General features: G+C 26.3%; 5 protein-coding genes across 9 annotated transcripts; 3 read left to right on the forward strand and 2 right to left on the reverse strand.

Annotated features, from left to right (window-relative positions):
* The first annotated feature begins 116 nt into the window (after positions 1–116).
* On the forward strand, positions 117–3,957 carry LOC122521229 (spindle assembly checkpoint component MAD1-like). Of its 2 annotated transcripts, XM_043641772.1 has the most exons (8): positions 117–265; positions 372–476; positions 566–727; positions 811–1,040; positions 1,143–2,433; positions 2,547–2,648; positions 2,715–2,767; positions 2,877–3,957. In XM_043641772.1, the coding sequence occupies exons 2-8, from the start codon at positions 397–399 to the stop codon at positions 3,698–3,700; spliced, it is 2,742 nt and encodes a 913-aa protein (XP_043497707.1). In that variant the 5' UTR covers positions 117–265; positions 372–396; the 3' UTR covers positions 3,701–3,957. The 2 variants fall into 2 exon arrangements, with proteins under 2 accessions (XP_043497707.1, XP_043497706.1); XM_043641771.1 differs by lacking the exon at positions 117–265 and having other exon boundaries at positions 300–476.
* A 10-nt stretch (positions 3,958–3,967) lies between these two features.
* On the reverse strand, positions 3,968–4,650 carry LOC122521235 (39S ribosomal protein L42, mitochondrial). Of its 2 annotated transcripts, none has more exons than XM_043641785.1 (2): positions 4,548–4,650; positions 3,968–4,387 (listed from the first exon to the last, which is right to left on the reverse strand). In XM_043641785.1, exon 2 carries the CDS (start codon positions 4,385–4,387, stop codon positions 4,034–4,036), a length of 354 nt encoding a protein of 117 aa, XP_043497720.1. In that variant the 5' UTR covers positions 4,548–4,650; the 3' UTR covers positions 3,968–4,033. The 2 variants fall into 2 exon arrangements, with proteins under 2 accessions (XP_043497720.1, XP_043497719.1); XM_043641784.1 differs by having other exon boundaries at positions 4,520–4,628.
* A 122-nt stretch (positions 4,651–4,772) lies between these two features.
* On the reverse strand, positions 4,773–8,039 carry LOC122521232 (cell cycle control protein 50A). Of its 3 annotated transcripts, XM_043641778.1 has the most exons (5): positions 7,746–8,038; positions 6,800–7,624; positions 6,555–6,720; positions 6,304–6,360; positions 4,773–5,776 (listed from the first exon to the last, which is right to left on the reverse strand). In XM_043641778.1, exons 1-4 carry the CDS (start codon positions 7,795–7,797, stop codon positions 6,348–6,350), a joined length of 1,056 nt encoding a protein of 351 aa, XP_043497713.1. In that variant the 5' UTR covers positions 7,798–8,038; the 3' UTR covers positions 4,773–5,776; positions 6,304–6,347. The 3 variants fall into 3 exon arrangements, with proteins under 3 accessions (XP_043497713.1, XP_043497712.1, XP_043497714.1); XM_043641777.1 differs by lacking the exon at positions 6,304–6,360 and having other exon boundaries at positions 7,746–8,039; XM_043641779.1 differs by lacking the exon at positions 4,773–5,776 and having other exon boundaries at positions 6,314–6,418; positions 7,746–8,039.
* Positions 8,040–8,300: 261 nt separating this feature from the next.
* LOC122521236 (leukotriene A-4 hydrolase) lies at positions 8,301–11,462 on the forward strand. Its single transcript, XM_043641787.1, has 10 exons — positions 8,301–8,468; positions 8,659–8,771; positions 8,861–9,015; positions 9,074–9,185; positions 9,280–9,348; positions 9,417–9,690; positions 9,794–10,089; positions 10,202–10,456; positions 10,532–10,827; positions 11,169–11,462. Exons 1-10 carry the CDS (start codon positions 8,426–8,428, stop codon positions 11,398–11,400), a joined length of 1,845 nt encoding a protein of 614 aa, XP_043497722.1. The 5' UTR covers positions 8,301–8,425; the 3' UTR covers positions 11,401–11,462.
* A 157-nt stretch (positions 11,463–11,619) lies between these two features.
* Positions 11,620–12,832, forward strand: LOC122521237 (probable prefoldin subunit 4). Its single transcript, XM_043641788.1, has 4 exons — positions 11,620–11,809; positions 11,879–11,983; positions 12,113–12,229; positions 12,521–12,832. The coding sequence occupies exons 1-4, from the start codon at positions 11,771–11,773 to the stop codon at positions 12,671–12,673; spliced, it is 414 nt and encodes a 137-aa protein (XP_043497723.1). The 5' UTR covers positions 11,620–11,770; the 3' UTR covers positions 12,674–12,832.
* The last annotated feature ends 760 nt before the right edge of the window (positions 12,833–13,592 follow it).

Raw genomic sequence — 13,592 nt, forward strand, 5'->3', positions numbered from 1 at the left:
ATTTCTATATATATATATGGTTATTAAAGGAGTAACCAAATTTAGAGAGATCATTAGATTATTGATTATATTATTTTTATTATTTTTTATTATCAATTAGCAAGAGAAACTAATTATCACAATATTTTCCTTTAATTTTCTTGTCTTTTAAACACTTCTTATTCACTGTCGGTAATTTTTTGACAGATAATTAATTGAAATAATAAACACTAGAAGCGCTGTTAACAACCCTGCTAAGCCATTGGTAGTACCTACAATACTTGAGGTAAGTTATTTTTAATTTAAGCGCCAATCACGTACTTTGTTTGACTACTGTTGAAGTTTAAAAGTTATTACTATTTATATTGTTCTAAATGTCATTTCTTTTTAAGGAAATATAATATTTTTCAAATAAAAATGTTAACAACACCAAAAAATAAAGGGGAACTTTTTTTGGCTTCTTCGCTTTGCGATGGTCTAGAGGATACAAATATAAAGTGAAGTATTGTGAACATAAATATGTTGATGTACAAAGGACAATTTTTTTTTTTTTTAATTTAACAATTATATATTTGATTTATAACAGACAAGTGACAACTCTTATTTTAAATAAAGAGGCAGATCCTAATGTTTTAATTCCGACACATGGCATTACACCTTTTCATTTAGTAATCGGTAATGATTCCGAAATTTTTGCAGAAGAAGTAACGAAATTATTTTTACGACATGGTGGAAATCCTAATGTTAAGTAAGCATCTCAATCAATTAGTATAACTTAATTTAAATAAAACTAAATATGGAATTCTCATATTTATTATTATATTATTATAGATCTGTCGATGGATTAACACCTGTCCATGTTGCTGCTGCTTGGGGTAGAATTCGCATTTTAGAGTTACTTTTAGCAAATGGAGGTGATCCTTTGCAATTAGATGATGAAGGTCGAAGTCCATTTCATTATGCATTTGATGGAAAGTATTATAAAATTATTACGCTTCTTGGAAACTATTGCGGCTATAGTGTAGGCGAAGATGACAAACCAAAATATAAAATGTCATTGGGTAAGTTGGAATATATTGTTACATATAATGGTTGTCCACAATTTTTATTTATTCAAGGCGTTTCAAAATTTTATTATTAACTTTATATATATTTTATTTTAGATAAAATTGTCTTGAATAACGGTAACACTATAGCTGAATACATCATACCAAAAAATGTATCGTCAGATAAGAATTATAATAATAACTCAAGTAAAATGATTTTGAGATATTGTAATGAAGAAACATCTAGTGGTATATGTGACTCCTATATGATTTCAACCATATCGTCTTTGGCATCTAAACAAGATTTAAAGGAAAGTGATTTAGAAATTAAATTTGAAAAACTCAGCATTAATGAAAACGTTAAAAAGGAGAAATTTCTCATTAGCGAAATTATTAATTCTCTCTCTTCGACGCTTACAAGCGATTCAACCGTTAGCGAAGCAACCTTTGCCCATGTGAATCATGAAAAACAAAACATTCCTAAAAAAAGTTGTATTTTACCATTATTATCATCAAGTCAAAAAACTAGCTCTAATCTTAATTCTATAAAACCAAAGAAAAAATATTTCTCATCAAAATTTAAACAAAAAAATATTCTAGACAATTCAATCATTACTACTTCGCCGAATTTTTATACTCCGATAAATACGAGAAAAAAACAAAACATAATAAAAACATCGAATGTTAAAAGCAGTTCTCCGTCGAATAATCCTAAAAACAAACACGCTAAATCTATCGTTACCCCATGTTCAAGTAAATATTATAAATCACCAGCTCCTAACGAATATAATCAGCAAAAAAAAGAAATGATTCAATCTACGCCAAGGAGAAAGCAAAGGCGTGAACAAATTTCTTATAAGGATTTAAAAAAATATATGGGAAATAGAATTATAAAAAACAATTTTGCATTAGAAAATTCAAATGAAACATATAATCATTTTTCAAGCAATACTTCAACATTATCGTTATCGCCAGATGATTCATGTTACCCTGAATCAAGAATTAATGAAACATATGTTGATAAACGATTAGCTGTGAAATTACATGAAAGCAAATATGACGAAAATATTATTTTATCTTATGACGACACTTCTCCTAATTTAACTGAATCTGATGATCCAGCAATATCTTTAACAAATTTAGAAAACATAAATAATATTAACAATAATAATAAACATGAACATAATAATGATCTCTATGAGATATGTAGCAATAAGCAATCATTAGTTAAATTAACGAAATTAAAAAAAACAATGACATATCATTGTATTCCTAAAATTGACAAAGATATGAAAAAAACAGTAAATGTTGACGAACAAAATTTATTAAATATTACAGAAATAAGTAATTTACAAAATAATCAAGTGGACGCATGTAATGCATCAGAACGAAATTTTTCAGTATCAAGGTCAGTATTTTGTATAGTGTAAAAGTTTATAGAAAAATTTTTATATAAATTATATCAACAGGAAATAATAGTTAAATACATAATATATATACAACTATATAATTATATTTTAGATCTTCTATTTCATACGTAAGTGTGCAGGAAGAATATAAATATGAAGATCGAGAAGAAGGAGTAATTTTAGTAGAACGACGAAAATGTATTACTCCTGCTAGGTAAGAACACATAATAACTTTTTATACCTTACATTTTTATTACAATTCTTATGATTGAAATTTCAGCATTCAAGAAGATAACGAGAAAAACGAGTCTAGTTTCTGCCAGAATAAAACAAGTATGTTATTAATATTTAAAATTATAATTAGTTAATACAAAAATGAAATCCTTAATAGATGCGTTTTTAAAAAAGCTATTATTTAATATCTTTGTTTATTTTTTTAAAGATTCCTCTGGACAATCTAATTTTCCATCCGAATTACTTATGATCGATAATTATACTCTTAGACAAAAATTGACTAAATTAGGTGATAAGCCTGGACCAATTACTAATACGACAAGACATTTATATTTAAAACGTCTTGTTAATATACAAAATAAACAATTAAGTACAAATTTGTCTCCTTTAAGAAATATATCTGATCGATCAAATCAAATGAAACCGTGGTTAGCATTTGGAGAATGGATAAATGATTTGAATTTATATGGGACAATTGAAAACGATGTATTTAAAGAATTCGTTTCACCAGATCCATCTCGTAGATGGCGTGAAGGAACAGCTAAAACATCTTTTAATTATCTTTTATTGGATCCACGCGTAACTAAAGACTTACCACATCGTGCGTTGCAACTTACTCAATCAGAGGTTTGGATGACTTTTCTTTCTTCTATATTTTATGTTGGAAAAGGTAAACGATCTAGACCTTATGCTCATCTTTATGACGCTTTTAACATGTGGGTCTCAAAAGAGCAATATTTAGTAAATACAAAAATTAAGTATATATTAGATATATGGAACGATGGCTATGGTGTTATTTGTTTGCATGTATTTCAAAATACAATTCCAGTAGAAGCATATACGCGAGAAGCAATAATGATAGACACGTTAGGCATTGAACATTTAACTAATTGTAAAAGTGGTGAATATTATGGTATTATAGCTACGTGGAGTCAAAGAGATAAATGTAGATTTGGAAGATATTTGTTATATAAAGCATTACAAATTTTATTGCACGAAGGTGAAAGGCAACTCTTTCCTGAACATTTGTAAATGACAAAATAAGAGAACAAAATATGTAAATACTTAGACAAAATTATTTAGTAGAAGTGTATCGAGAAGTTATAATAACTGTAAATAATTTATCCACTTATAAGACTGTGTACAAATGAATGTAAATGAAATTAAGGTAAAAAATTTATACAATTATGTAAGATATAATTTAAATATTGACTGATAGTTTTTAGAAAGTTTGAACATATTGGTTTTATTATAAAAGATAATGTGCAATATTCAAAATAACAAAAATACATTTAAAGATAATAGTATATACTTTTATTTTCTTGTAATAAATGTAAATTCAATAATATACATACATGACATATTTTACAAGTACGGTCTATCGGGTTCAGTTTTTTTTGCCTTTTTATCTCTGCTTCGAGGATACCATCTATGCTTAGTAGTGAAGGTTAATTTGGCTAATTCTGTTATGACATCATCCTGTTTCTTTTGTTTAAAGATTGCTGAAATATCTTTTTCACCAATTTTTAATACCGTATTTGGTGCAGCTTGTACTTCTTCTATAATAGGCTTTGAGTATTCATAAGGAAAACCTTGATTTGGATGCCAACAAATAATCATATTTTTATCAGTGAATATAACAACTTCTGGAGGTAATGTGCTATAGCTTGTAGATTGTCTACACAATGTACGAATACCAATTCGTGCAATTGTGTTCATCTATTTAATAAAAATAATATGAATGATATTAAATGAATTTAATAATTTTATAATCATATAATTTCTAATTTAAATGACGACATATATTTAATTTAAAATTATGTTGAATAATTTTTGCCTTTTTTTACATACCTTAAAGAACTTGCACTGAAATACTTACTTTTATTTTCTTTTGTTAGTTAATTAAATTTTTCACGTTACAAGGAAGAAGATTTGTTATATTTGGAACAGTTGATTTACTCGTCAGTTTACTTTACATAACCTAACACTATGACAAATGGCGCCAATATTTGACTTGTGTTCTTATTATTTTCAACTGCCTTATAAATATATGCAATTACTGAGGAACATTTAGGATTTATATACAAGGAAATAATAATATTTACATTTAAAAAATTTATTAATGCTTATATTTTTTATACCTACATTAGTATATTAAAGCAGAAACTGTGAATTTATTATAATGATAGTAAAGACATAGTTTTAATAATTACCAGATTCGTTTATTTAGAATAGTAGTAGTAATTGCATCTTTGTTTAAATTCAAAAACATAAATAAGATGCTAAATCCAATATTTCTTCCAGAGATAAGGCACATACTATTTTTCTTAATATTTGAAATTGTACAAGTTGAGATAATGCTTATAATAAGAATTTATGCTACTGATTAATTTTGGGAATTATGTGTGGATATCGAAAAATTACATCATTGTTAATTTGATTAATTTTTCAAGACTATTATGAATTAGAATAAGATCTTAAATCAAAAGGACAAAAATTTACTTCTAAAATCTATGTTCTTTGGATAAAATCTCTCTGTTACTTATATTTTATATTATTTTTTACTCAGAGTTATATGTAGAACATCGTTTAAATATTTATATTTTAGTATTATTTACTTGCAATACTGACAAAAATGATACAAGTATGTATTACTTAAATATGAAGAACTTAAAAATAAAATATTACATCAAAATAAATAATAACACTAAGAAATTCATTCTGATATAGTATTTGGTATAAAACACTCTATATAAATCTCTAAAATTTATAACATATATAATACAAAATAACTATTTTTTGTTATATTTGATATACACAAAAATCTCTTGTCGTTAATTATAGCTTTTCGTTGTTACTAATGTAAAGCAACTTGTAATATTGTACCTTTTATAAAAATCAATCTTTTTTTTAATTATTATTATTATTATTTTAAAATTTTAATATTTATTTTTTTTGACTGCATAAGACCAGATATGATAAAATTGTATGTCTATATGTTACTATAGAGGTAGTTAGTCCAACAAAATTCAATAAATATTCTGTTTAAATCCAGTTAACTCTTATTGATATTCGGTAGTTGGATTCACATCAATCATCTCAGTTGTGCTAAAAAAAAAGAATTGTACGACAAATATTATATTATTTATACACTTATACTAAAAACATTGGTCTAAAATATCATTTAAACAAATGCATACACGATGCATAAAAAACAATAAAAAATCATGTTTATAACAGTTTATAAAACAATATACTTAAAGTAATATAATAAAAATATCCCTAAAATATTCTATACACATACTTATTAATAAATAAAAAATTAAAACAAAAGAAAACTTAACTGTTGTCTCAATTTTTAAATAATAGAGTTTTTTTACCAACATGTTATAATGCATGACATAAATTATGTTTCAACTACATTTAAATGTAAAATGAAATAAAATATATACTTGCATAATAACAAGCTAAAATATTAAATAATATTCAACAATTACATGCATTTTTGTTATATAATAAATTGCATGCTCCTAAAACAATAAAATATAACAAAAAATAATTTCACAAGACATTCAAACTGAACAAATAATACAAATAGCACAGGACAAACAAACCACAACTTTACAAACACTTACAAGAACAATTATGGTGCCTTAAACATATTTTCTTGTTGCCATCTTTACATTAGTTTGCTGTATAACATTATATAATGATTCATTGTCAATCACAATTGTACATTTTTTTTATTTTCTAAAAATATCGACTGTTCAATAGATAATAGAATACTACTATTATTTTTATATTTATAAAATGAATTTTTAAATGCTTTCATTTTATAACAAATGAACGCTGATTTCTAATTGATTTGTATTATAACAATTCTTACCTCTTGGAATATTTTATATGTATGATCGATAATGCTATGCCAAGTACTAAACAAATGCATCCAACAACTATGTATGCAATACCAAGGAACGGATTTTTTCCACCCAAAAGCGACGTTGTGCTTAGGATCATTCTTTTGGTACCATCGAAAGTAGACACTGAATATGCTAAATAACATATATAAATAAATATAAATATATATTATATAAAAATATGTTCTCTCCTTTATAAGAAAAATGTACATACAATATTTAACTTTAAGCTTATAATTTCCTGCAAGTAAGCCTTCGGTAAAACCTTTTACAGAGTGATCGACTCTTCGATATAATTTTCTAAATGTTGGCAAAGCAGCAGTTCTCATCCATACAATAAGATCTTCATTTTGAAATCCATTATTACTTGCATTATTTGGATCTAACTCATAAATATGTTTAGCCCAATTTTTTGGCTTAGCAAATCTTTCAGGAGAAAATATTTTTTCTAAATCACCATCCGGATTTCTAAATTTGATATTTTTATCAGAAGGCCATGCTATGCCAGTTTTCAATAATGGTACATCTTGTCCATTTCTAGTAGAATATAATGTTAATTCATCGCTAAAGAGAGAGTTTGCTATAGCTCCACATGGAACTATTGGTTTGGTAATATTATCTTCGTTAACTTCATATGCAAATGGTTTACAATCACCAGATACTTCATCGGATAATATTCCTAATAATTGATTATCATCTCTAGACTTGACATATCGACGATGATTTTGATAGAAATTTGTTAAGCCATAATACATATAAACTTCTCCATCGAAATCTGTCGGTAATACAAAATCTATTTCACAGTAACAAGGCTTTGTTGGATTTTGTGCGATTACATCTATACATCTTTTACCACCAGTACTGTTAGAATTACAATAGGTATAATCTATCGTTTGTTCTTTAACTTTATCAGAAAAGTATAATAATCCAATTCCAACCGGTATAAATGCAACTCCTATTACAAAAAATGTTGGTAAAACGGTCCCAGCAGTAAGAATGGGTTGCCAAGCAGGTAAACGTTGTTGTTTAAATGCACTATCTGTTAAAAATAATAGACATATATCAAAAGACAATATAATGAAAATAACATATTTTTCATGACATATTTTTACAATAATATAAAAAGATCATAAACATTAATGTCAAATTACTATTCTTACCTGATGGCTTTTTTGTTTTAGGTAATGAACTACTGTCACTCATTGGTGTCATAATTCTTCAATAAATGTAAAACGATAAAATTTTATATTTCGATATCTTCCTCCTCTTTCTTTAAACAATTATAAATAATTTTAGTTTGATAATCCTGAAAATTAAATTATATTCATTTGTAAAATAAAGAACTCTGAAGTTTAGAATTCTTAGAATTGATAAAGCCTCTCAGATAGTGAACGAGTAATAACAAAATAACTTTCGGTGGTCGAGAAGGAAGAGAGCCAGTAGCAACGGTTATTTAGGTACATAGGGTTTTTTTTGGTATTCAATTCCGCCGCCAGAGATTGAGTGGCGGCGCTAGATTCACTTGGCCATAGAATGTGTGGTGATAATGGCGGCGCTAGTTGTCGCGTAGGATGTAGTAGGAATCTACTTATCGACAGATAATTACATACTATCGCCCACTGGTGGTTCCGGTAGTAACTAAAATGAAACTGGGTAGATAAAAAAGGGGACTTGTGAGCTCTGTGTACTTCTATATTCTTTGATGAGAACTAAAATTTGTCAGATTTATGTCACATTGCGCATGTCAGTTAAAAAGAATCCTTCACTTTAACGTTGTCATTGTGATTTATTAAAAACCGTTACAATATTTTTCATAATTGATTATATATAAATATATACAATGGCCTTAAGTAAAAATGATCCAAATTCATATGCTAGACCAGGTAATTTATATTCATATTTAATTAATAATTATATAGCATATTATAATAAATATGCTTCATGTACATATTTATCATTATAAAATTCGTATAAAATGTAAAATACTAATGTATATTATATATATTATTGATTATATATTATAATATATTTATAGTATTTATATTATTTATTATCGTAATTAAATATTTACAGATTTTTCCGTTATAACTCATATTGATTTAGAGTTGAATGTTGATTTTGAAAAAAAAGTTTTGTCAGGTAAAGCAATTCTAAGCGTACTTAAAACTAATAATACAAATGAATTGGTAAGAAATCTAATTATTATGTTTTGCTATTATTCATCCATCTTTTTTCATGTCATATTAATATAATTTTAATATTATTCTATATTTAGATTTTGGATAATCGTGACCTTAATATATTATCAGTTAAAAATGCTGATAATAAAGTTAATCTGAGTTATAAAATAGATAGCAAAATTGAATATGGTTCTAGATTTGTTATTTACTTACCAAAACATGTATCCTCACTTGATGAAGATAATAAAAGGTAATAATTATATTTTTTATTTATAGTATTGTTAATAAAATGAACATTTCATCTTCAGATATACAATTGAAATTAATTATGAAACGGCACCAAATGCGACTGCTTTACAATGGTTGACACCAGAACAAACAGCTGGAGGAAAACATCCTTACTTATTTTCTCAATGCGAGGTAAATATATTTTATTCATCTTAATTATTATAAAAAAATAAATTACTTTTTTTTTTATTATACATGTATATATATATTTAATCGTGTTTTAAAGGCTTTACACGCTAGATCTATAGTTCCTTGTCAAGATACACCATCTGTCAAATTCACCTATTCTGCTCAGGTAAATAGATATTTAATATATTCTAATATAAAAATCTATTTAAAGAATACAGTAAATTGTCTGTTTAGATAACAGCACCAAAGGAGATGACGGTTTTAATGTCTGCTTTATTAAGAGGACAAGAAGAGACAGAAGAAACAAAAGTGTATACATTTTATCAATCTATTCCAATACCATCATACTTAATAGCTATTGCAGTAGGTGTATTGGCATCTAAAAAGATCGGCCCTAGAACTACTGTCTGGGCTGAGCAAGAATATATAGAGCAAAGTGCGTATGAGTTCGCTCAAACTGAGACTATGCTAAAAACTGCTGAAGATATATGTGGTCGTTATGTGTGGGGTATGATATTATTTTCTAAAAAATACGTATATATATATATATTTTATTTATCTTTTTTTTTTTTAAGTTATTTATTATTTTTATATAATATTATTTTCGATAGGCGTGTATGACTTGTTAGTCCTCCCTCCAAGCTTTCCATTAGGTGGAATGGAAAATCCATGTTTAACATTTGTAACGCCAACCCTTCTTGCTGGAGACCGTTCTCTAGCTAATGTAGTAGCTCATGAAATTTCACATAGCTGGACTGGTAATTTAGTAACAAATGCAAACTTTGAACATTTTTGGTTGAATGAAGGCTTCACTATGTTCGTTGAGAGAAAGATAAATGGAAGGATGTTTGGTGAAAAATACCGAGAATTTAGCGCATTAATTGAACTTCAATCTTTGGAAGAATCTGTTAGTAAAATCAAATGTTACTTTATATATGTTTGTTCCAAAAACGTATTAAATATATATATATATATATAAGATGAGTATTATTTATTAAATAACATTTCTTTTTATACAGATTGAATCATTTGGAAAAACGAATCAGTTAACAAAGTTAGTTCCCAGCTTAGTAGGAATTAATCCTGATGATACATTTTCTATTATACCTTATGAAAAAGGTCATACATTTTTATATTATTTAGAGCAACTATTGGGTGGTCCAGATGTATTTGAACCTTTTCTAAGATCATATTTACATAATTTCCAATATAAAAGTTTAGTTACTGATGACTGGAAGAAGTATCTATACCAATATTTTTCAGATAAAACTGAGGTAATAAATATTATTGCACATTGTATTAAAAATAAAAATAAAATACTAAAGGCATATGGCATATTTTTATTTAAGTTGTTAGATTCAGTGGATTGGAATGCGTGGCTTAATACACCAGGTATGCCACCGATCATACCAAATTATGATAAAAGTTTAGTTACTGCTTGCACTGAATTAGCACAAAAATGGATTAAGTGGGATGAAAATAGTACAGCACCTTTTGACATAAAAGACTTACAAGATTTTACTCCAATGCAAAAGAAAACATTTATAGCTGATTTACATGCATCATCCACTGTTTTGTCAGTGAAAAAACTTGAAACTATGCAAAGTGTATATGATGTTGATTCTATTAAGAATTCTGAAATAAGGTAAATTAAGTACATATTAAATTTTGTGTTAAATCAGGACTTTTCAAAGTGTTGATCGCGATCCCATGTGGGAGTCGGAAAAATTTGAGCAAAATTAACAAATTTCTGGATGCGCAACGATCGAAAATTAATTCAAAACTAGTTTAGCAATACTACACGTATAGTATTGTCTGTGAGTTTATTATAGTGGAAAAGAAGATAATATAGAGTCTATACTCAGGGTCGCGAAAATATTTGCTAGGGTAAAGGGGTTCACCAAGTGGAAAAGTTTGAGAAGCTCTGTGTTAAATAATAGAAGTATATTTTGTATTCATATATTTCTACATAATATATGTTTTCAGAGTTTTTTGGTTGCGTTTATGCATAAAAAGTCGCTGGGCATCAAAAGTACCAGATGCTTTAAAATTTGCAACCGATCTGGGACGATTGAAATTTGTTCGTCCAATATTCCGTGATCTTTACAACTGGGAAGAAATGCGTCAGACTGCGATTGATGCATATTTAAAAAACAAAAATAAAATGAGCTATATTACTGCTCATATGTTAGCTAAAGATCTTCATCTTAGCGAATGAAAAATTCTGTCATTTTATCAATATTGTATTTTTGTAATAAATAATTTTCTTTTCATACTAGAGATATATATCTTTTATATTAGAAATTTCAGATATGATCATTAATTCATTCAACATATATATATATATATATATATCATTGTTTATTATCGTATATTTATTAATTATTATTGTAAAAATGAATGGTACAAGCGCACGCGTATTAGCGTAACGTTTTAGAGCGCATGCGCCTGAATTACAAAATTTCATGAATGCATGAAGAGGAAAAATATTCGGTTTCCGATTTGTCAAAATTAATTTTTTTACAATAAATACGTAATTTATAAGTTAATAAAAATTTATCAATATATAAATAAATAAATAAATAACAATGGCTGGAGGAAAAAATGAACAAGGTGGATTTCAACCAGTAAGTAAATTGTTAAAGGTATCTTCTTATGGTATTAGAGAGGTTAATTTCTGCCCTTTACGTTTTCAGGATTCTGATGTTCATATTACTTACGATGATCAACAAAAAATCAATAGATTTGCTAGACATAATGCTAAATTGGAAGATTATAGAGAAGAACTTAAACTTAAACAAGTGATTAGAAAATATAATCTATTCTTAGATCGTTCTGCTAATTCGTAACCTTATTTGGTTATACGTTGTTTAGTTTGATTTTAAATTGATTGAATTTATTTGCTTTATCTTATTTTTTTATATTTATAGAATGAATTAAAAAATTTAGAAGATGCTTGTGATGAATTAACTCTCGCAGATGACGACGTTAAGATACCATATTATATCGGAGAAGTTTTTGTTCATCAAGATACTGAAAAAACACAGGTTGTTGACCATCCATGAAAACAATATTATAATTTTAACACGTATATATACCGGGTGTCATGTAATTGGTGGTACAGGCGAGTATCAAATGATTCTACATGAAAGATTAAGTCGAAAATTTAGAATCAATTTTTTTCATATAAGACTTTGTTTTAGAGAAAAATAAGTTCAAAAATTTGTCAAGTACGTTTGTATTTTCATGTAAAATCATTTCTTGCTCGCTTGTATCCACGAATTATAGAATACTCTGTATATTTTATTATTATATATTAATATTGTTTATAATTTCAGAATTGTTTAGAAAATGCTAAAGAAAAAAAGAAAGCAGAGATAGCAAATTTGGAAAGTAAATGCGAAGAATTGAAATCATTGATGAACGAATTAAAGACTCAGTTATACGCAAAGTTTGGGAATCATATAAATTTAGAAAGGGAAGACGACTAAATTATTTACTATTATATTTAATATATAGATCTCAAGTTTGTATCAACAATCATTTGACATATAAAATTCATTTTATTCTGGCTAAAACAATTGGCTGCTAATTTCCTAAATTATTGTTATTCAATATATGAACAAAATAATACATGAGTATATTATGAATATGCATTTTTTCTTTTTATATATATTTTAAATATTTTTGATGCTATAATTATATTAGTTTCTCATCTTGGTTTAAGAAATTTAACCCCAATGGAAATATATAAGATAAATTAAAAAATAAGTATTTTCACTATTAGATAATTTTTTTTTTTTATTTAAGTATTAATTAGACATTATTAAGTACATATAAAATCTTTATAAGTAATACACGTGAATATAAAAAACAAAGAATGATGATGTTTTAAATACTTGCTATGAATTTGGATTATAGCCAAGGTATTTGTGCTTAGTACATTACATTTATGTTGCAATATATATAAATACTAAATTTTCTATTTCCCATATAGAATTTACAACAAATACTTTGATAAATTTGTTTTTAAATAAAATATTGATATATATTTTATTTGTTTATTCTTTTTTTTAATAAATTAACAAAAATTTTCAATCTCATTTTATCTCGATCTAACTTTAAATGGCTTAAATACTTAGAAATAATTTTGTTTCTATTTTTAATATTTAAATATGCAAAATATCACAAATATTTTTTATTATCTGTAGGTCATTCATTGTGGTACTTATAATAAAAAATATCGCGTCTTTTATTATACATACAAAATATATAGTATAGCATTTACATAATAATTTTCTAATAGATTAAATTACACTAAGAATGTACTTGCTTTGATTGTGTAGTTACACAGTCTTTAGTTCCCTCTCATTTTCCTAGAGGTAATTTTAGTCTCACCTTATAGTCTTA

This window comes from Polistes fuscatus, unplaced genomic scaffold (genome assembly GCF_010416935.1).
Source record: "Polistes fuscatus isolate 324 unplaced genomic scaffold, CU_Pfus_HIC Scaffold4, whole genome shotgun sequence".
Classification (NCBI taxonomy): domain Eukaryota; kingdom Metazoa; phylum Arthropoda; class Insecta; order Hymenoptera; family Vespidae; genus Polistes; species Polistes fuscatus.

Bases quoted from the DNA above. Each gene is read 5' to 3' on its own strand.
- LOC122521229 (XM_043641772.1), top strand. From the start codon at position 397: ATGTTAACAACACCAAAAAATAAAGGGGAACTTTTTTTGGCTTCTTCG. The intron at 1,041-1,142 runs GTAAGTTGGAAT...ATTTTATTTTAG, and splicing joins AAAATATAAAATGTCATTGG to ATAAAATTGTCTTGAATAAC. The intron at 2,768-2,876 runs GTATGTTATTAA...ATTTTTTTAAAG, and splicing joins TTTCTGCCAGAATAAAACAA to ATTCCTCTGGACAATCTAAT.
- LOC122521235 (XM_043641785.1), bottom strand. From the start codon at position 4,387: ATGAACACAATTGCACGAATTGGTATTCGTACATTGTGTAGACAATCT.
- LOC122521232 (XM_043641777.1), bottom strand. From the start codon at position 7,797: ATGACACCAATGAGTGACAGTAGTTCATTACCTAAAACAAAAAAGCCA. The intron at 6,721-6,799 runs GTATGTACATTT...TATGTTATTTAG, and splicing joins TAAGCTTAAAGTTAAATATT to CATATTCAGTGTCTACTTTC. The intron at 5,777-6,554 runs GTAAGAATTGTT...CTTTTTTTTTAG, and splicing joins CATATAAAATATTCCAAGAG to CACAACTGAGATGATTGATG.
- LOC122521236 (XM_043641787.1), top strand. From the start codon at position 8,426: ATGGCCTTAAGTAAAAATGATCCAAATTCATATGCTAGACCAG. The intron at 8,469-8,658 runs GTAATTTATATT...AAATATTTACAG, and splicing joins AAATTCATATGCTAGACCAG to ATTTTTCCGTTATAACTCAT. The intron at 8,772-8,860 runs GTAAGAAATCTA...TTCTATATTTAG, and splicing joins CTAATAATACAAATGAATTG to ATTTTGGATAATCGTGACCT.
- LOC122521237 (XM_043641788.1), top strand. From the start codon at position 11,771: ATGGCTGGAGGAAAAAATGAACAAGGTGGATTTCAACCA. The intron at 11,810-11,878 runs GTAAGTAAATTG...TTACGTTTTCAG, and splicing joins AACAAGGTGGATTTCAACCA to GATTCTGATGTTCATATTAC. The intron at 12,230-12,520 runs GTTGTTGACCAT...TTATAATTTCAG, and splicing joins AAGATACTGAAAAAACACAG to AATTGTTTAGAAAATGCTAA.